General features: G+C 36.9%; 1 protein-coding gene across 2 annotated transcripts in view; it reads right to left on the bottom strand.

Moving 5' to 3' along the window:
* Positions 1-23,300, bottom strand: part of LOC149784851 (serine/threonine-protein kinase tricornered-like) — a 163,849-nt gene that overhangs the window by 15,344 nt on the left and 125,205 nt on the right. For both annotated transcript variants that reach the window (XM_089978419.1, XM_089978420.1), the window contains exons 9-13: positions 18,885-18,946; positions 12,176-12,293; positions 9,101-9,224; positions 8,088-8,183; positions 1,778-1,866 (exon numbers count right to left, since the gene is read on the bottom strand). In XM_089978419.1, coding sequence (XP_089834545.1) covers positions 1,778-1,866; positions 8,088-8,183; positions 9,101-9,224; positions 12,176-12,293; positions 18,885-18,946 — 489 coding nt within the window. The remainder of the gene's footprint in view (positions 1-1,777; positions 1,867-8,087; positions 8,184-9,100; positions 9,225-12,175; positions 12,294-18,884; positions 18,947-23,300) is intronic.

Below are 23,300 nucleotides of genomic sequence, written 5' to 3'. Positions count from 1 at the left end.
GTGTCAGGATAATGTGTCTGGGTGGGACATGATGCTACATGTCTGCGGCATGATGCCCCAGTGCTAGACATCACTATAACCTGCTACACTGCAAACATAGTAGTAATATGACTAAAATTGTTAAATTAAGGTTAAAAATCCAAACCACACAAATACAACACACACATACACAAGAAATATCTTGCAATGACAAGAAATAATTATAATACCTCTTTAGAAAATCTGAACCAAATAAACTATTTAGGCATCCCAATTACTATTTAGGCATCCCAATTACTATTTAGGCATCCCAATTACTATTAACATGCAATGGGACCTTCACATTTAACCCTCATAGAGTGTATGGCTTTTTCGCCCTTTGATATACATGTAGCAAAGTTATCCAGTGCAGAGCACTATAAACAGAAAACCTGTTACCTATTCAGCTCTATACACATAGGCCTGCCTGTTAACTGTTAAGCAGCATAGTGAATGTTACGTTTAACAGCAATTTTAACCATTTTACATTTTTGGTACACATATATTATGTATGGAAGATTTAAGAGTAAAATCTGACTGTTTTAGCTGTATAGCTATTTTTCATGAAATGTTTTTGATGTGCTTTAAAATCTTGAAAGAACTCATTCACCATTAAGTCAGTGAAGCTGCATGACCAACCCTACCTGCCATTTCGCATACTCAAAATTTACAAGTTCTTTGTCTGCATCTATATCACTAAATAATCTGAATTTGATAATTTATAAAAACTAATTGCTGCCTACAGCAATATCAGAGCCTTTACCTAAGTTATTGAAGCTATCATAGTTGTGATTCCAATCATGAAAACTCAAGTACAGAACGAAATCCACAACCTCCATTTTGGAGAGCAGAGAATACAACCCAGTTACTTTAAACAGCAAATTTCAACCAGAGCAAAACTAGAGACCATGTGATCTGACATAATGGTCATTCACACCGATGAATGTAGAATCTAATAAGAGGTTTTCTCCGAAGGTGGCGCTACGAAAACCTGCTCAAAATGGCTGATGTTTACAGCAAGTGTTGAAAGGCACTTCCATGAAAATGGTGTAGAGGCACCAAAAGGTACTTCCATGCGATTCGGGTAGAGGCGTCCAAAGGTGCTTCCATGTGAATAGAATAAAGGCGTCCAAAGATGCTTGCATGAGGTAAAAGGTTAAGAAAGATGCACCAAGACAAATCATACTTTAGATTTACAAAGACCTAACTAATCGTATTGCTCACAAAATGTGAAAGAATTAGTTTTCCAAGGTTTTGTATAGAATATGCTTGGGAGTTCCACTCCCAAGTATTACATGATGAATTCAAAAGTGTGCAGCTAGATTTGTTACATGCAATTATGATTACACAACAGGAAGTATTATGATTAATAGGTTGTCATGGAAACCGTTAAATCCAGGTAAACTGGAAATCACAGATCAATGACTTTACAAACATTTATAATAAAAAAATTTAAAAATGCAAAAATCACCTGATACAATTTGATGTAATTACAAAGTACTGTATATACTTGCTTACAAGTCAAATCCAACTGCAGATCTGGGTCTATGAAGTCTTATGCGATTAATCATGAAAACAAACAACATGGACCATGCATTCTGCAAAAGCACATCAGGGTCTATGTTGCTTGCAGCTGGACTGGACTTGTACGCAAGTGAGAGTAGAGATAATGCTTACTGAGTATCTAAAAATCAAACTGTTATGTAATATTCACATATTTAAGAAAAATTACATCTTAAATGTTACAAAATGTACTTACGCCACTTGAGGTTAACATCTGGGAATTCATCAAAGTTGGATGTATCGTCAATACTTTTGATATCTATAGGAATGGCTGCAGGTCTATCTCTGTTAACAGAAAGGAAGAAAAACGTAAAGACAGACAAATTCAAATCACTCCAGATATCTGCATAATCTGCATATTCCTAAGTTGCACTTTATACACTTTTGATTGAACAGTCACGTACATAAGAATTCCACTTTATAACTTGATCCCTGTATAAACTTGATCCCTGTATAAACCTGATCCCTGTATAAACTTGATCCCTGTATAAATCTAATCCCTGCATAAACTTGATCCCTGTATAAACCTGATCCCTGTATAAACTTGATCCCTGTATAAACCACTTACAATGCTACCATGTAAATGTAAGTTAAAGTAACAATTTCAAAGAAAACATTCCCCTTGTATCCATGACAACACCAATGTTATATAAGAATTTGCCTCATACTTAAGTCTTTATAGACGCTGATCACTGTGCAAGATCTTCCATATTTTTTAAATAAAATCTTGTTGATGATTTCAACAATACCATTTATACTGGGAAAATGATATGTCTTGATATCTGCTATAAAATTTAATCTAAAATATGGAATCAGAACACCAGCCCCTTGCACTGCAAGCTTGTGTCACAGTGTCAGCACATAGTAATGTAATACACGAAGCTTAGGTCAATATTAAAAAAAAGAAAATACTACCAAAATAACAACAAATTATATGTATCATCCTCTAATTGTTATTTGGGGACCTGACCAAATAACTCTTCACCACTGAACTTTACCAGATATACCTTTCTGAAATCATATATATGTCAGCTCTAGAGATAAGATGTTTCGTATGACACAGAAGGATTGAAAACAACTACAATCTCATCACATGACTGTGTAATAAGTGGCTAAAGAAAACATAATCATTTGAGTAAAGATTGTTTTTTTGGTGCCACCTGTTTGGCTGTTGTTGTCTGCAATACCCTTATCAGCCCCAGAAAATAAACATACTTGTTACAGTGAGATAACATCTGACATTTAGCCTAAATGGCCAGGTGATGGCAGGAAGTGGGATTATTAGGCATGACTGCCAGGTGGGTCTCAGAACTTTTAGTAATCATTACCACTTGGCATCAGTAACATCCAACATGTAATCATTAACACTTGGCATCAGTAACATCCAACATGTAATCATTAACACTTGGCATCAGTAACAGCCAACATGTAATCATTAACACTTGGCATCAGTAACATCCAACATGTCCATAGGCTGCCTGTACAAACTGATTTTAAATCCTAGTAAATTGACTCATTATAATGGTAGTCATCAAAATCTAGTTGTTACACTGTGATACACTTGGATGCTCGAAGTAAACATTAGTTGTTACACTGTGATACACTTGGATGCCCTAAGTAAACATTAGTTGTTACACTGTGATACACTTGGATGCCCCAAGTAAACATTACTTGTTACACTGTGATACACTTGGATGCCCCAAGTAAACATTAGTTGTTACACTGTGATACACTTGGATGCCCTAAGCAAACATTAGTTGTTATACTCTGATACACTTGGATGCCATAAATAAACATTAGCTGATACACTGTGATACACTTGGATGCCCGAAGTAAACATTACTTGTTACACTGTGATACATGTGGATGCCTGAAGTAAACATTAGTTGTTACACTGTGATACACTTGGATGCCCTAAGTAAACATTATTTGTCACACTGTGATACACTTGGATGCCCAAAGCAAACATTAGTTGTTACACTGTGATACGCTTGGATGCCCAAAGTAAACATTATTTGTTACACTGTGATACACTTGGATGCCAAGTAAACATTACCTGTTACACTGTGATACACTTGGATGCCTGAAGTAGACATTACTTGTTACACTGTGATACATTTGGATGCCCGAAGCAAACATTATTTGTTACACTGTGATACACTTGGATGCCCAAAGTAAACATTATTTGTTACACTGTGATACACTTGGATGCCCAAAGTAAACATTATTTGTTACACTGTGATACACTTGGATGCCCTAAGTAAACATTACTTGTTACACTGTGATACACTTGGATGCCCTAAGTAAACATTACTTGTTACACTGTGATACACTTGGATGCCCTACATAAACATTACTTGTTACACTGTGATACACTTGGATGCCCTAAGTAAACATTAATTGTTACACTGTGATACATTTGGATGCCCGAAGCAAACATTAGTTGTTACACTGTGATACATTTGGATGCCCTAAGCAAACATTAGTCGCTACACTGTGATATACTTGGATGCCCTAAGTAAACGTTACTTGTTACACTGTGATACACTTGAATGCCCTAAGCAAACATTAGTTGTTACAATGTGATACACTTGGATGCCCCAAGTAAACATTAGTTGTCACACTGTGATACACTTGGATGCCCTAAGTAAACATTAGTTGTTACACTGTAATACACTTGGATGCCCGAAGTAAACATTAGTTGTTACACTGTGATACACTTGGATGCCCCAAGTAAACATTACTTGTTCATCAGCTGTGCAAAAGATTTTCCACACCTGCTGAATGGTCCAATTTACAGGTTCTTATTTGCTGTTATTTATGCATGCCTAGATGCATGATGTTGATGTAAATTGACCTTATAATGTGCTGTTATATGGAACTTTTATTATCATTTCTGTCAATAGACCTTTGGGTCTGTAGAATTGAATAAACAAAACAAAAATAAACTGCAAAAAAAACCAATATGTGGTTATTGTCACTCAACATATTAAATACCATAAAATAATGCATATACATGTCACAGCATAAAAACAAATGTTTTAGACATTTTAATATCGAAATACCGTTTTACTGTATTTAGTGACATTACTTACAATTTTTGAAGGGTAATGATTTACTGATATGCCTGAGAGAGAGAGGCATACCAATATTTTCGTACTGTTGGTATAAGCTCACTTGAAGTTATTTTGCCTAAAAAGCACTTCTGGCCACTAATATCAGACATGACAGCCAATTCATTTCCAAGATTATATACACTGCATTGTTTTCCAAGCTAACATAAATCTACTGAAATTTGGTCAAATTCTGTTGTGCTATTTCTGAAATGAGGTCATTTCAAGGACTTTCTATTTTTAGCATAAATTGCCATATAATTTTAACAAATATTAAAGGTTTTCATGCAAGGATGCTTTCTGTCAAGTTTGGTCAAATTCAGTTCTGTGGTTTTGAAGAAGTTGTTTAAATGTCTAACCATTTTTTAAACAATGTCTTTTCTATTTTTAGTAATGGTAGTCATACTTGATGCTCAATCTTATTCATTAGTAAACACTTCCTTCCATTACACTTTCTGTCAAATTTGATCAACATATGTCATGTTTTTTTTGGGGGAAGACTTTGTTTCAAGTTGTTGTTTTCTAATAATTTTGATTTTTAATAATGGTGGCCACATCTGATGGGAGATTGGCACCATCTGCAAATATTCTTCATGCCAAAATGTTCTGTGAAAATTTTTGGTCCAAACTTGTCTAGTGGTTTTTGAGAAACCATTTAAAACAGTGATTACTGAATTGCTTGACCTGTGACAAATCATAAACAATGCAAAACAGGAGGATACCATAAACCTATGAAGTTCAAAATAGAGTTGAAAGATTAATAATAACAAGCCGAAAACCAGGTTTTAAGAAACCCGTATGGCTAGAGCCATAAGTGAAAAATGTCATAATGCAAACTAAGATTAGAATGATCATCACATTCAGAGTACATTCTCATTTACAATGTTGAGCTCATTTACGGAGTTTTGTGTCTTTCTCACTGACAGTGTTAAGCCCATAGGTGGAGTTCAGGGCATTCTCATTTACAGTGTTAAGCCCATAGGTGGAGTTCAGGGCATTCTCATTTACAGTGTTAAGCCCACAGGTGGAGTTCAGAGCATTTTCATTCACAGTGTTAAGCTCATTGGCCGAGTTTTGGGGCATTATCTTTACAGTGTTAATCCAACTGGTGGAGTTTTGGGGCATTCTCATTTACAGTGTTAATCCAAATAGTGGAGTTTGGGAGCATTCTCATTTACAGTGTTAATCCAACTGGTGAGTTTTGGGGCATTCCCATTTACAGTGTTAATCCAAATGGTGGAGTTTGGGGGCATTCTCATTTACAGTGTTAATCCAACTGGTGGAGTTTGGAGGCATTCTCATTTACAGTGTTCTCATTTACAATGTTAATCCAATTGGTGGAGTTTCGGGGCATTCTCATTTACAATGTTAATCCAATTGGTGGAGTTTGGGGGCATTCTCATTTACAGTGTTAATCCAATTGGTGGAGTTTGGGGGCATTCTCATTTACAGTGTTAATCAAGCTGGTGGAGTTTTGAGGGCATTCTCATTTACAGTATTAATCCAATTGGTAGAGTTTTGGGGCATTCTCATTTACAGTGTTAATCCAATTGGTGGAGTCTGGGGGCATTCTCATTTACAGTGTTAATCCAACTGGTGGAGTTCTGGGGCATTCTCATTTACTGTGTTAATCCAACTGGTGGAGTTTTGGGGCATTCTCATTTACAGTGTTAATCCAAATGGTGGAGTTTTGGGGCATTCTCATTTACAGTGTTAATCCAATTGGTGGAGTTTTGGGGCATTCTCATTTACAATGTTAATCCAATTGGTGGAGTTTTGGGGCATTCTCATTTACAATGTTAATCCAATTGGTGGAGTTTGGGGGCATTCTCATTTACAGTGTTAATCCAGCTGGTGGAGTTTTGAGGGCATTCTCATTTACAGTGTTAATCCAATTGGTGGAGTTTTGGGGCATTCTCATTTACAGTGTTAATCCAACTGGTGGAGTTTGGGGGCATTCTCATTTACAGTGTTAATCCAATTGGTGGAGTTTTGGGGCATTCTCATTTACAGTGTTAATCCAATTGGTGGAGTCAGGGGGCATTCTCATTTACCGTGTTAATCCAAATGGTGGAGTTTTGGGGCATTCTCATTTACAGTGTTAATCCAACTGGTGGAGTTCTGGGGCATTCTCATTTACAGTGTTAATCCAAATGGTGGAGTTTTGGGGCATTATCATTTACAGTGTTAATCCAACTGGTGGAGTTTTGGGGCATTCTCATTTACAGTGTTAATCCAAATGGTGGAGTTTTGGGGCATTCCCATTTACAGTGTTAATCCAAATGGTGGAGTTTGGGGGCATTCTCATTTACAGTGTTAATCCAACTGGTGGAGTTTGGGGGCATTCTCATTTACAGTGTTCTCATTTACAATGTTAATCCAATTGGTGGAGTTTCGGGGCATTCTCATTTACAATGTTAATCCAATTGGTGGAGTTTGGGGGCATTCTCATTTACAGTGTTAATCCAATTGGTGGAGTTTGGGGGCATTCTCATTTACAGTGTTAATCCAGCTGGTGGAGTTTTGAGGGCATTCTCATTTACAGTATTAATCCAATTGGTGGAGTTTTGGGGCATTCTCATTTACAGTGTTAATCCAATTGGTGGAGTTTGGGGGCATTCTCATTTACAGTGTTAATCCAATTGGTGGAGTCAGGGGGCATTCTCATTTACCGTGTTAATCCAAATAGTGGAGTTTTGGGGCATTCTCACTTACAGTGTTAATCCAACTGGTGGAGTTCTGGGGCATTCTCATTTACAGTGTTAATCCAAATGGTGGAGTTTTGGGGCATTATCATTTACAGTGTTAATCCAACTGGTGGAGTTTTGGGGCATTCTCATTTACAGTGTTAATCCAAATGGTGGAGTTTTGGGGCATTCTCATTTACAGTGTTAATCCAAATGGTGGAGTTTTGGGGCATTATCATTTACAGTGTTAATCCAATTGGTGGAGTTTGGTGGCATTCTCATTTACAGTGTTAATCCAACTGGTGGAGTTTTGGGGCATTCTCATTTACAGTGTTAATCCAAATAGTGGAGTTTGGGGGCATTCTCATTTACAATGTTAATCCAATTGGTGGAGTTTTGGAACATTCTCATTTAGAGTGTTAAGCTAACTGATTGAGTTTTGAGGCATTTTTTCCACTGCATGGGTTCTTCTTTAGTTAAGTACATTGACAAATTGTGCTGTGTTTCCATTCCTAAGGAACAGTGAATTGTAACAAAAATATTTATCTGACCTTAATGGATACAATTGTTGACAAATGTTTCAGAACTGTGCTATAACACCCCAATGTTATTTTGGAAACCATCTTTCATTGTTTCAATTACCCTGTTGAAAAGAAACAATTTGGAGCAATGTTTTTTTACTACTGTAAATGCCAGCAATACAAACCGGATATGTTCCCAGTCTACACCTCGGAAGAATGAAACAGCTCTAATATCTTCTATGCCGTTGGCACCTATTCTATGTTCTGCATCACAACAGAACCTGGAAAAAAGTACAAATACATAAGCCTATTAAAGTTTTGAGAAGACACTGTGACTGGTTCCTTCATATGCTAACAATATTCCTTTTTAAAGTCAGGCAAGCAAGACTAACAAATCTGGAAAGCAGAGAAATGCAAGCCCCCGCTAGACTTACTTGGCAAGCCCCCACTAGACTTACTTGGCAAGCCCCCACTACACTTACATGCATGGCCATAAATGACAAGTCCATCCCTTCCTTTTGGGGAATTTTAACAATAATAGTAATTTTCAAACAATCACCAGATAAGAGGTTCAAGTGGATCTACAAATATTGCTCAACTGGACAGATGACATATGTCAGCTTGTGAATGCGAATTCTCATGGCTGTAGTGGGGAAATTAAAGCCTGTCAATTAATTTGGTATTATTTATCTTCATTCCTATAAATAGGGTCACTTTTGAAGCATAAATTAGACATCAATTATGCAACCAGAATTCTACCTTGGATTTTTCTGATCCTGTGCACTAATTTTATAAACTGTAGATAGCCCCATCCTTAAATTACATACATTTACTTGGCATTATAAGGGGAATTAATCTGTGCAGTCAATATGGATTCCTGAATTAGTTCTTACCCACCTGGAGCCCCATCCCTGGAGAGATAACTTGAAAACCATCGAGATCCACACCAATGGAAATAAGATGATTCATTGGTTAAGACACTGGACTCATGACCAGAAGGTTGCAAGTTTGATTCCCACCATCTGATCAGTCGTGCTCATAATGAAACTGATTCAAGATCCTAATAATAAAAGCTTACACAACAGCTCTCATCAAACTCTAAATAAAAATATGGCTTCCAGTGTCCTTGGGCCAGGTGAACAAACATTTTTAAGTCTGGCCTTTTAGGGTAATAGAGAAATATTGCTGTAGGCTGTACCGTTGTATGAGGTCTTTTGCTTCAGTAGATATGGGAACTTCTGGAGGGAACACCAGAGTCTCCTTCCAGTTCATCACCTTCCTATAAGTTTCCTGCGGGTTTTCTGAGCAGAATGGTGGGTAACCTGAAAGATCGATATACTATATATGTCATGCTGGCCCTTGTGATCGCTAAAATTACCAACATCATTGGATGACTTCAAAATAAAAAAATATTTGGATTTTGAAAATTTGGGGGGGGGGGTGCTACTGTGTGCAGATTTTTGCCTTGAAGTCACTGATATCTGCCATTATTTATTATGTAAAGGACTAAACTGTAACAATGGAATGTGCAGAAATGTACAATTTAGCGACAAATCAAAAACTTGTCAGCTTAAAAAGAAACATTTCAGAGAAATAAGGAAATTATAAGCTTTTGACTTATGACTTCATTTAAACTGGATTCGGAATGAAAAGTTTCACAGCCTTTTTGTGGTACATTAAGTAATTAGTGTGTGTGTGTCAGTAGTTTTGGGTGGACATCCAGCAACTATTGGGAAAATTTTAGCACCAATCTTGTAATGATACACATATAATACATATTCAGCTGAGTAGCTGGCACAAATGACTCAAGATCTGAATGCCACTGCTGTAGAGCTCTTCAGCAAAGAACTTGCTCTGTGGACCCAGCTGTAAATTAGGCTTTGTATTGCCTCTGATGTCATATTACAAACCTTATAATAATACTTGCATAGGACTTATTTATGATAAGGTCATCGATGGCATCACAGTTCATTAGTCTATCATATCTGCTCTTCAACCATTTGAATTTATTTTATTAGATTGTTAAAACCAAACATGAAATGACAAAACCAGTTAAAAAGTTCCATAAAATGCGATAAAATATATTCATTTTGTGAATACAGTATCACTCTTTTTCTTGCAAACATCTACAATTTCACAACATTATATGGTTAGATTGGGTCTTTTGTTGTGTTGTCATGGTTTGATTTGTGATTTTTGGAGGTATAACGGCATTTCTAGCACATGGTAGGCCATACATGTGGCAGAACCCATGGAAGAACAACTGACCAACAGAATGCTACTGGCATGCTTTCTCACATTTCCACATTAGCCAAGCCAAGACTAATCCTATGCTGATACAGGTGAGATGTGAGTAATCTGTAAAAGCAAGCACCTTGGGCCACTTAGTCACCCAAGGCTCGTCGTCAGGATTTGAGGTGTGGCGATACAACATGTTATATTGCAGTAAAAGCATCAATATTACAGACATGTATTGCTGTATCATTACAGCCCTATCTGCAATGCAATCAGCTGTAATGTTATCCTCTGATGAACTTGCAACTAATCAAAGGTAAGTACTTTTAGTTGTTTAACACAAACTGAGCTAAGCTCAGACCATATTAGCCAGTAGCAAACCCAGGAAGACTGTATTAACCTTAACTATAACTGTATATCCAGGATAAAGACTACTCCAATCTATAAAAGGAGACAACTGCGTTGGTATCTGACAGTAAATGCTAGACTTAATGAAAAGGTGTGAACAAACTGACATTTTAGACATCACAAGAGTTAAAAGATAAATATAAGGTAAATATCCTTTTAGATAGGCAGCTGCTATTCAATGGAATGAGCGACCTAATCTCTTTAGAGGATAATCAAAATTTAATTCATTTAGATCACTAACTGTACCCTGGAATGGTAAAGACTGTCAATTTAATATCTGCAAATAATACTTCATGTCCTGCCATGATGATGACAACCAATATCTATGTTACCATTTTGTTTTATCTGTCCTTGTCTTACGAACTATCAAGTGCCGAGCTATCAGCTCCTTTCCTTAGTCGGGCATAATCTGCATCTCAGCAAACTTCTAGTCCTACGTTTGTGATTAGTGTTCAATTTAAATTTTGATTTTAACTAAAATTTCTAGTAATAGTTTTTTTAATCCATCCTTCAAAATATCCTTACCTGTGGTTTTTAATTCACCTAAATACAAAGTTCACTTTTAATTACTGCCTTTTAAAATGCTTTGCTTGCTTGTAATTTAAGCTACATACTGTGTTTTGTCCAATTGTATCAGGTTTAAATATTAAACTTAGATTAAAATTGATTCTGCTAAATCAATCAACCACATTTACAAAATAATAATAATCATTAGGTGGCAGGGGATAGTTTTGTAAATCAGACCCTGTCAGATTTCTTAACTTAAGGCTTTGGTGTGACTTTTTCAGCTGTTATTGTTTACTAATTAAAGATATGGATATATTTGTAAACTAGGTGCTTTGAAATTGATGTGAGGCACATACACCTCCCACAGGTACTTTACAGTATGTAGACAAGTGAAATACCCATAGTCGACAGTGAAATACCCATAGTCAACAGTGAAATACCCATAGTCGGCTAGGAAGAAGAGCTAGCCACCCATAGCAGTATACATCTTGGTTTAGGGCAGGTAAAATCTCAAAAACGGCTTGGATGGCAACTACTTTGAATTGCACAAACCTGTTTAGTACAAAATGTTTCCCAGAATTATCACCTAGAAAAAGAGCTTGTGTTTGCACTGTGAGCATCACAAAAATTTGTCAAAAATGACCTTCGAATATGAAAATGCAAGTATAAATTTAGTGTTTGGGGTGGGCAAACTTCTTTCACCATGAACTGCCAGTGACTTCTCTGGTCAAGTGATTAATATTTTTATACTTTGATGTAATACAGCTATCCAAAAATATGACCCTTTTTGACCTCACTTGTGTATTTTAGTTTTTTTTTAATGATTTTTTTTAACAATAGGAAGGCAAATGTGGTATTAAGTTTGTGCATAAAAACTGTCCCTTGCACCCTTATTGCACATTTAGCAATACCCAATGACTCTCTAAATTTGAATTACTTCCCTTTGTTCAATGGATTTGCAAAAACATAATTATGTTCACTTATTAGATATTGATTGGATGCTTTAGCCTTTTCCTGAAATGTGTGCATGTCAATAAGGTTTTGAACATTTTATTTATTTAATTCATAAATGCTAATATTAAAAATGATTATACCACTCAAAAAGCTATGTTTCAAGACTGACCTATGAGCATTTCATACATGATGACTCCCAGTGACCAGAAGTCACATGAGCTGTTGTAACCTGTTTGCATGAAAACTTCTGGAGCTATGTAGTCTGGGGTGCCCACTGTGGAATAAGCCTGAAAACAACAGACACAAAATTACTGTACTGCAGGACAACATTCCTATATATATATATACATATATTCAAAAATTAAAACTCCAGTCCTTTATTTGAAACTATCAACACAAAAATGGATTTTCTGGTATTTTTGGTGTGAAAATATACCCCCCTCTTGTCAATATGACTTGTTATTCACAGTAACAACAAAATCGCATTTGATTACTACACTGCCACTTGTTTACATGATGTCATCACAAATATGATGTGTCTTCTGTTTCTGTCTATTGATTTAATTTCAGAATTCATGTCATCTAGCTGCATTTGAATCTTATATGCTCTTTCTAAAGATGCAAAAATTTAATTGAATACTTTGTCCTTTCACTGCTTTAACTATACCCAAGGGGCTCTACTTTTGTATAAAATCTATGCCATTTACCCAGAAATGTGAGAAAAATAACCAATATGTATGTACTTGTGTTGATAGGAAAGTCACACTAATAATAATGGGTAGTAACTTTGGACAGCCTCATTACTGCAAAGCATGATCCTTTTGGAGCAATTTTCCAATTCCACATTAATACATATGAATACATGTGAACCTCCCTGCCAAATGCTTTTTCTTCCATAAAGATTAGCATTTCCCCATTCCTCCTATCAGTCACTTCAATCTCTGGCGTACTCAGAATTATTTTGTTTTTCCACACCTTGCTTCTCACAGTGTATTTGTTTTAAAGACTTCCTCTGATCATGTGACTGAACTGGCAAGCATGACACTTTAATTGCTAATTCGATACCCTCTCTGATCATATGGCTGAACTGGCAAGCATGACACTTTAATTGCTAATTCCAGACTTCCTCTGATCATGTGACTGAACTGGCAAGCACGACACTTTAATTGCTAATTCAAGACTTCCTCTGATCATGAGGCTGAACTGGCAAACACGACACTTTAATTGCTAATTCAAGACTTCCTCTGATCATGTGGCTGAACTGGCAAACACGACACTTTAATTGCTAATTCGAGACTTCCTCTGATCATGTTGCTGAACTGGCAAGAATGACACTTTAATTGCTAATTTGATGGGCATAGTCCTAAAAATAATCACTGCCTTATACATGCGTGATCTATAGTTCAAAAGGATTAAAGATCTCAATGGATTATTTCGCTAAAAATCTTAAGCAGCATAATACAATTAGCATCATTTGGATTCTTTCTACATGAATGGTTTGGATTCTTTCTGCAGAGTTGGTTTTGGCTTTATTTGCTAAGATCGATTATACAATGTGTGATCATAAATAATTCAGAAAGGATCGAATATGATCATATATTAACTCATTCGGCCCCGATTCCGTCTGTAGGCGTGATCCGGTTTCTGCATTCATTGGCCGATCCCGCCTGTAGTCGTGACCTGTTTACTGCATTCAATGGCCGATCTCGTCTCCTGGCATGATGAATGTGTGTTAGATACAACGTCTTTGATTGGTTAGAAATGGTTTATTCCAAGAAGTAAACAACTATCAAACCAATAAGAAATAATTTTACTTTCATTTATGGGAATTTGAATTGTTCAGAAGCCATGGGCTAAAGTTTGAGAGCGGTTTAACTACACGTGTTCTGTTCATAAAAAATCGTAAATGATGGCGGATGGAAGAGTGATTTTTGATGAGAGCAAAAATGTGGAGTTTCTTGGGTTTGATTTTGAAAATATTGAGCAAGCTGAGGAAAGATATGTTCAGCAGTTGGATATTTTGTGAGATTTAGATTTAGACATAGAAGTTTCTGAGACTGAATCATCCGAAGATGATGATGCTGACAGCGATGATGATGGAGTTCTTGCGGATAAACGTTGCACATAATTTTGTAAATACTGTATAAATAAGTTGTGAAAGACTTCGACAAATAGGGAAAAAATTACATCAATGTGTCGACAAATTCATTTGAAATAAATGGTGAAAATTTCATGGATTATTTTTGGATATAAGAAGAGAAATTAGGGTAAGACTGAATGCATGTGCACGATGTTTTCAAACAGGTAAAAACTATGGGGCACAAGCAGCTAGACACAGCTTTGTGCTTCTGAGGCACAGCAGCAGAGATACTGAAAACAGTGCTGGGGCCAAATGAGTTAATGGCTGGATCAGACATTACTTAAGACAGGTATAGGCAACTTCTTCCAGGGTGAAGGCTGGAAAAGTGATTTTTAAAGCCACACCCTATGAACTAAACTAATGGATAAAACCAGGTCATTGACCAGATCCAGCCCATGGGCCATACTTTGTCAGGCCCTGACCTGAAAGCTCAAGTCACATAAACAGACCATTTGGCTATTGTATGTATGCCAGGCCCTGACCTGAACACTCAAGTCACATGAACAGACTATTTGGCTATTGTATGTATGCCAGGCCTTGACCTGAAAGCTCAAGTCACATAAACAGACCATTTGGCTATTGTATGTATGCCAGGCCCTGACCTGAAAGCTCAAGTCACATAAACAGACCATTTGGCTATTGTATTCAAATAAAGTCTGTTGGGATATCTAAGTATGACAAAATCTCCCAAGATGCCAAAATCTAAATGGAAATATCATATGAAATGCAACAATGGATGGAAACAGAACTTTAGTGATTGGAAACGTCTTCAAAAGGACATGAATATGCATTCTGCCATTACTGCTAAGTCAATTTTAATGAAGAACTTCACAAATTAAAATTAAAATAGCACCAATCTTGGGCAATTCTGGCATACAGTCAGCAACCGAATCTGCCCACAGGCAGGAAACAATTTAAACTTCTTGGTGGACTCGGTTGAGCTGTACTAATATTACCATATTCCAATGCAGGCACTGAATGATATTTTCTATTCTGAGGAATATTCTGACAGACTCGAGAGAAAACCTAAATCCTGTAATGACAAGTGATAAGATGACTACCACAAATATAATCCAGCTGTGTCTTCCAAGGCTGAGAATGCTGTGCTATAAATAAGGACTGTATGAAAGGCAACAACTGACTGTGAAAGGACTGATATGATGAGATAATAAAGACCATATAACACAAGGACTGACATGATTAGATAAATAAAGACCATATAACACAAGGACTGACACGATGAGATAATGAAGACCATATAACACCAGGAATGACATGATGAGAAAATAAAGACCATATAACACAAGGACTGACATGATGAGATAATAAAGACCATATAACATAAGGACTGACGTGATGAGATAATAAAGACCATATAACACAAGGACTGACATGATGAGATAATAAAGACCATATAACACAAGGAATGACATGATAAGATAACAAAGACCATATAACACAAGGACTGACATGATGAGATAATAAAGATCATATAACACAAGGACTGACATGATGAGATAACAAAGACCATATAACACAAGGACTGACATGATGAGATAACAAAGACTATAACACAAGGACTGACAAGATGAGATAATATAGACCATATAACACAAGGACTGACATGATGAGATAATAAAGACCATATAACACAAGGACTGACATAATGAGATAATAAAGACCATATAACACAAGGAGTGACATGCTGAGATAATAAAGACCATATAACATAAGGACTGATATGATGAGATAACAAAGACTATATAACACAAGGACTGACAAGATGAGATAATAAAGACCATATAACACAAGGACTGACATAATGAGATAATAAAGACCATATAACACAAGGAGTGACATACTGAGATAATAAAGACCATATAACACAAGACAGATTCTATCTGCAGGTAAGAGAGTGAGAGACAGAGCTGCAGTTCAAATTACTTAATTACTTAATGAGACGTGCAAATCTGAACTGACTATTGTGCCCAGAGATAGCTGATGTATGTTGGAAATGACATAGCTCTACAGCCAATCTGAACTGACTATTGTGCCCAGAGATAGCTGATGTATGTTGGAAATGACATAGCTCTACAGCCAATCTGAACTGACTATTGTGCCCAGAGATAGCTGATGTATGTTGGAAATGACATAGCTCTACAGCCAATCTGAACTGACTATTGTGCCCAGAGATAGCTGATGTATGTTGGAAATGACATAGCTCTACAGCCAATCTGAACTGACTATTGTGCCCAGAGATAGCTGATGTATGTTGGAAATGACATAGCTCTACAGCCAATCTGAACTGACTATTGTGCCCAGAGATAGCTGATGTATGTTGGAAATGACATAGCTCTACAGCCAATCTGAACTGACTATTGTGCCCAGAGATAGCTGATGTATGTTGGAAATGACATAGCTCTACAGCCAATCTGAACTGACTATTGTGCCCAGAGATAGCTGATGTATGTTGGAAATGACATAGCTCTACAGCCAATCTGAACTGACTATTGTGCCCAGAGATAGCTGATGTATGTTGGAAATGACATAGCTCTACAGCCAATCTGAACTGACTATTGTGCCCAGAGATAGCTGATGTATGTTGGAAATGACATAGCTCTACAGCCAATCTGAACTGACTATTGTGCCCAGAGATAGCTGATGTATGTTGGAAATGACATAGCTCTACAGCCAATCTGAACTGACTATTGTGCCCAGAGATAGCTGATGTATGTTGGAAATGACATAGCTCTACAGCCAATCTGAACTGACTATTGTGCCCAGAGATAGCTGATGTATGTTGGAAATGACATAGCTCTACAGCCAATCTGAACTGACTATTGTGCCCAGAGATAGCTGATGTATGTTGGAAATGACATAGCTCTACAGCCAATCTGAACTGACTATTGTGCCCAGAGATAGCTGATGTATGTTGGAAATGACATAGCTCTACAGCCAATCTGAACTGACTATTGTGCCCAGAGATAGCTGATGTATGTTGGAAATGACATAGCTCTACAGCCAATCTGAACTGACTATTGTGCCCAGAGATAGCTGATGTATGTTGGAAATGACATAGCTCTACAGCCAATCTGAACTGACTACTGTGCCCAGAGATAGCTGATGTATGTTGGAAATGACATAGCTCTACAGCCAATCTGAACTGACTATTGTGCCCAGAGATAGCTGATGTATGTTGGAAATGACATAGCTCTACAGCCAATCTGAACTGACTATTGTGCCCAGAGATAGCTGATGTATGTTGGAAATGACATAGCTCTACAGCCAATCTGAACTGACTATTGTGCCCAGAGATAGCTGATGTATGTTGGAAATGACATAGCTCTACAGCCAATCTGAACTGACTATTGTGCCCAGAGATAGCTGATGTATGTTGGAAATGACATAGCTCTACAGCCAATCTGAACTGACTATTGTGCCCAGAGATAGCTGATGTATGTTGGAAATGACATAGCTCTACAGCCAATCTGAACTGACTATTGTGCCCAGAGATAGCTGATGTATGTTGGAAATGACATAGCTCTACAGCCAATCTGAACTGACTATTGTGCCCAGAGATAGCTGATGTATGTTGGAAATGACATAGCTCTACAGCCAATCTGAACTGACTATTGTGCCCAGAGATAGCTGATGTATGTTGGAAATGACATAGCTCTACAGCCATTGATAGTGCATACAGAACATGTTTTTCTCAAAAAGGAAGAAAAAGAAAATCAGCAATGAACGTTGTAGAGTGACACATATGATCCATGTTTCCTACTGCACCAATCACAGAAGATTATCCACCTGGCATATTAAAATACAATTAAATAGAGAAAACAATGAATTGACGTTTAATCCATTATTCAATTAAATGCATTACAAATTCATATTAAATGAGCTAGGGCCTATGTTGCATAACACAGTAGACTTACCTGTGACCAGATGTATTGTTTAAACTATGAGGAGTGTACGCTGACCCCAAAGAGTGGGATACAATCTGGTAATCTAAGAGATCCCTTAACAAACCAGTTAATGAAAGGGAGTGGAGTTTACAAACATAAAACAGCACACAGAAAGGTTACATGTAAAACTAAGATAACATTTATTCCAGGAAGACAAAAATGATTTGAAGCACAAGCAAACATTCAAAATATTCTTGGTCACAGATGTAACACACATCTATTAACACAGCAAACTTGAAAAAGATGTTCTACACTAAGCATGTGAGATGCACAAGTGGGTCATGTCTTACAATTCTGTAGGAGGATGTATTCATAATGAACAGACAAGGTTTTTCAACAAAAAAGTTAAAGTTGTGAATGCAATAGCTACAAGTAAATTATTGCTGCTATCAAAATAATTTCCAAGATGATTAACTGTATTTGTAGGTACTGGTTAAAATAAAACAAGCATATTGTTTACAAGCACAATTTTGTTTACAAACCCAGGGATATGACAACGTCAGGCTTGAACAACTTATATTTTTAAATGTTTGTTCTTCTAGTTTTCAGTAATTTAGATAAATATAACATTCTCCACTTTCTTCACTACAAGGTTGAAACAATTAAGAATAAAATTTACAAAGATGCTGGAAAACGATTCTGATGAGCTATTCTAACAATAATTTTCAAAGACAATGGAAAAATTATTTTAATTATTAAATCTTAAATTATTTAAAAGACAATGAAAAAATTATTCTGATTATTCTAAAAAAATGTCAAAAAGATAAACTTGCCAGTGCCCTTCTGTTTCTTTTCCAACTCTCCATCCTCCTCTTGGAATCCATGGGATTTAAATCTGTAATGAATAAATAATTATAAGTTAATTGGTTACACTGCAAGAAGTACCATATATACTCACTTCAAAGTTAATTATAAGTTAATTGGTTACACTGCAAGAAGTACCATAAATACTCACTTCAAAGTTAATTATAAGTTAATTGGTTACACTGCAAGAAGTACCAATATATACTCTCTTCAAAGTTAATTATAAGTTAATTGGTTACACTGCAAGAAGTACCATAAATACTCACTTCAAAGTTAATTATAAGTTAATTGGTTACACTGCTAGAAGTACCATATATACTCACTTAAAAGTTAATTATAAGTTAATTGGTTACACTGCAAGAAGTACCATATATACTCACTTAAAAGTTAATTATAAGTTAATTGGTTACACTGCTAGAAGTACCATATATACTCACTTCAAAGTTAATTATAAGTTAATTGGTTACACTGCAAGAAGTACCATATATACTCACTTCAAAGTTAATTATAAGTTAATTGGTTACACTGCAAGAAGTACCATATATACTCACTTAAAAAGATACATGTAGATCCAACTGCAAACAATATAAACCCTGTGCATCAACAGACCCAGATCAATGGGTTCTTTCCTACTGATTACTCCTAACAAACATAGACTCAGATATGCCAGCACATTATGTGACAGCAGGTCTGGGTCTGTGCAGTTTGTGGTTGGAATCATCTTATAAGCAAATATACACAGTGATAATACCATCTGGATGTTGCTCTTTGAATTTGTTTCACTGTGATAATAGTCATTTTTTATGGAAAGATTGATGGACGATTGGACTGACAAGGGTAACACATCATGCCATGTATTTTACAACATGACTGGACTGACGAGGAAAGCACATCATGCCATGTCCTTTGCAACATGATTGGTCTGAATCTCCTTCTTCTGAAAAGTGCTGATTTTGGTAGCAGTGTGTATACTGAGTGCTGCTATGTACTAAAATGACCATCTTCTACCTTGAGAGTCCGTGCTGTGTTAAAACTATTTTGCATCTCTGATATCACATGTTCAATTCCTTAAATCTGCTTGCATAGTTAAATACTTGTTATCCAAAGCAGGTGTTTTCCTGCAGGTTTTCTGGCTTTCTTCCACCTGGAGCACCTAATGCTCCCAGATAAGCTGTTTATCATCTGAACCATCAAGATTACTACAAGTTATTTTAAATTCCAGATTTATGCTGTAGTTCCAGACCTGTTTGTAATACAGTACAGGTCAGCCATGATAAGACAGTGCAATATGCAATAGCAGATATGCATCTATACTGTCCATAGTTATATCCATGTTAATTATGGACTATAAGCAAAGTTAATGGACTGAAATAATTTTGATCTCTGATGCTGCTTGACCTTGTGATGAAAGACCTTTTTCAAAAGTCCCTGATGCTGGACCTTGTGATAAAAGACCTGTTTCAATAGTCCCTGATGCTTGACCTTGTGGTAAAGGACCCATTTCAATAGTCCCTGATGCATGACCTTGTGGTAAAGGATCTTTTTCAAAAGCCCCTGATGCCTGACCTTGTGATAAAGGACCTGTTTCAATAGTCCCTGATGCTTGACCTTGTGGTAAAGGACCCATTTCAATAGTCCCTGATGCTTGACCTTGTGATAAAGGACTCATTTCAATAGTCCCTGATGCATGACCTTGTGGTAAAGGACCTTTTTCAAAAGCCCCTGATGCCTGACCTTGTGGTAAAGGACCTGTTTCAATAGTCCCTGATGCTTGACCTTGTGGTAAAGGACCCATTTCAATAGTTACTGATGCCTGACCTTGTGGTTGTTGTTGTTGTTGTTGTTGTAGGGTTTAATGCCATTTTTCAGCACAAGATAGGCTATACATGGCAGCCAGTATAAATGGTGGAGGAAGAACTCTGGAAAGAACCACCGACCCACGAGAAGCTACTGGGAAGCTTTCTCACATAACCACATTAGCTGAATCCGAGACTCAAACTCAGGCAGACAGAGGTGAGATGGCAGTGATCCGTAACGGTGAGTGCTTTAGACCACTCGGCCACTTGGGGCCCCCTGTGACCTTGTGGTAAAGGACACCTTTTCAATAGTCCTGATGCCTGACCTTGTGGTTGTTGTTGTTGTTGTTGTTGTTGTTGTAGGGTTTAACGCCATTTTTCAGCATAAGATAGGCTATACATGGCGGCCAGTATAATTGGTGGAGGAAGAACCCTGGAAAACCCCGGGAAGAACCACCGACCCACGTGAAGCTACTGGCAGGCTTTCTCACGTACCCATGCTATGACCTTGTGGTAAAGGACACCTTTTCAATAGACTCTCCCTGACTAAACAAACCAGAGTCATGGAAGTAGTTTCTCATTTCATTCAAAGCATAATGTTTAAAAGGATTATATAAACTTAACTATATGTGCTAAAAAAAGAAGTCTTCTTGTGTTATATTTCAAAGTGATAACACAGCTTAAGAACTAAATCTTACCATGATGTCTTAGACGTCAAGCCAGCATCTATCTGATCCTGTCAAGTTGGTAAGATTACCATAAGATTACCATATGATTACCACAAGATTACCATAAGATTAAGGTAATGTCTCCAATTTTCCTACACTTTTTATTACTTCTTTCAAACATACAAATAATGAAAAAACTATTAATTCCAATTTTCAGCTCATTCTTTTGTACAACAATTACATAACTCCTCAAAACATTGTAAAATTAAAGTACTATAATTACCATTTTTGTTTGGACTGATCACATACAAAATATTAGAGGGTAACAAATGTACATGTATATATATCTACTAAACTTTTTTAGCTTTCTTCATTCTGTCATAAGAAAATCATTATCATAGTCGCTTGATAGTCATACAAATAAAACTTGGACATATAAAGCTACCATATAGACTCCCTTATAAAATGAGCCCAACTGCAAACCGCACTGACCCAGATCTGCTGTGTAGTTGATTAGGCATATTCGGTAGAAAAAAAACCACACAGACACTAGTCTGTAGGTGCATTATGCTAGAGCCGGTGCGGATCTTTGTTGTTTGCGATCTGACTTGACTTTAAGCAAGTATATAGCAGATGGTTCCCTCTGAAGTTTCCCTCAGGATAACAGGCACTTTTCAAGAGTATCCAGTAATGTGACTGATTAGAGGGCTTGGGGACGAAACAATAACAAACTATTCTCAAACTTTAAAAGGGTAAGAAGTCCGACTCACTCGACTGGAGCCGGGCATAGAATGCGAGTGCCAAGTGGGCCACTTTTGGTAAAGAAAACTTGCACGTTGAACCAAACGCCTGGTTAAGGCACCCGATATTGGGTCTTGTCACTGACCATAAAAGGGGTTGGTTGATACAGACAGCAGGACTGTGGCCATGGAAGTTGGAATCCGCTAAGGAGTGTGTACCAACTCACCTGCAGAATCAAGTAGCCCTGAAAACGGATGGCGCTAGAACATCAAGCTTATACCAGCCCACGCCAAGTCCATCTGCAAACAACACAGACCCAGATCTGCCGGCACAGTGCAGTTTGATGGGAGTAATCAGTAGAACAAACAACACATACCCAGATCTGCCGGCACAGTGCAGTTTGATAGGAGTAATCAGTAGAACAAACAACACAGACCCAGATCTGCCAGCACAGTGCAGTTTGATAGGAGTAATCAGTAGAACAAACAACACAGACCCAGATCTGCCAGCACAGTGCAGTTTGATAGGAGTAATCAGTAGAACAAACAACACTGACCCTGATCTGCAGGTGCAATATTCTACAACAGATCAGGATCTTTGTTGTTTGCAGCCTGACTTGACCTAAAATCATGTATACAAGCCAAGTCAAGTGCATTTTATTATGTTGTAGATTGCAAACACTCAGAATGCTGTTCTTACATGCAATGTATTTCACCTTTGGAAGGGTGTAATAATTTACCTCATTTATCCAACCCAGGTAGTAGACAATCATCATCAGAAGGTAATGTATTGAATGTACATCAGACAAAAGAGATGGCTTACATGAGATTGAATGTACATCAGACAAAAGAGCTGACACATGAGATTGAATGTACATCAGAGAAAAGAGCTAGCTTACATGAGATTGAATGTACATCAGACATGGAAAATCATGATCTTTTGTTGTCTGTAGAACTATATGCTCCAATTATATGACTGACCAATTTGTACAAGTAATCAAACTTGAACTTTTATTTATTATCGTCAAATATATCTATTTTATCAGTTATACTTCAGTTTGTAATGCCGTTAATCAAATCATGTAGACAAACAATAACTCTAAAAAATGCAGTTTTCATTCCAGATCAAATGTTACAAATCTGCATGGGGCCCCAAGTGGCCGAGTGGTCTAAAGCGCTGT

This window comes from Sinohyriopsis cumingii, chromosome 13 (genome assembly GCF_028554795.1).
Source record: "Sinohyriopsis cumingii isolate HCF-2022 chromosome 13, ASM2855479v2, whole genome shotgun sequence".
Lineage (NCBI taxonomy): Eukaryota > Metazoa > Mollusca > Bivalvia > Unionida > Unionidae > Sinohyriopsis > Sinohyriopsis cumingii.
Note: the sequence above shows the minus strand (reverse complement) of the source record. Positions and strands in the feature narration are given on the sequence as shown.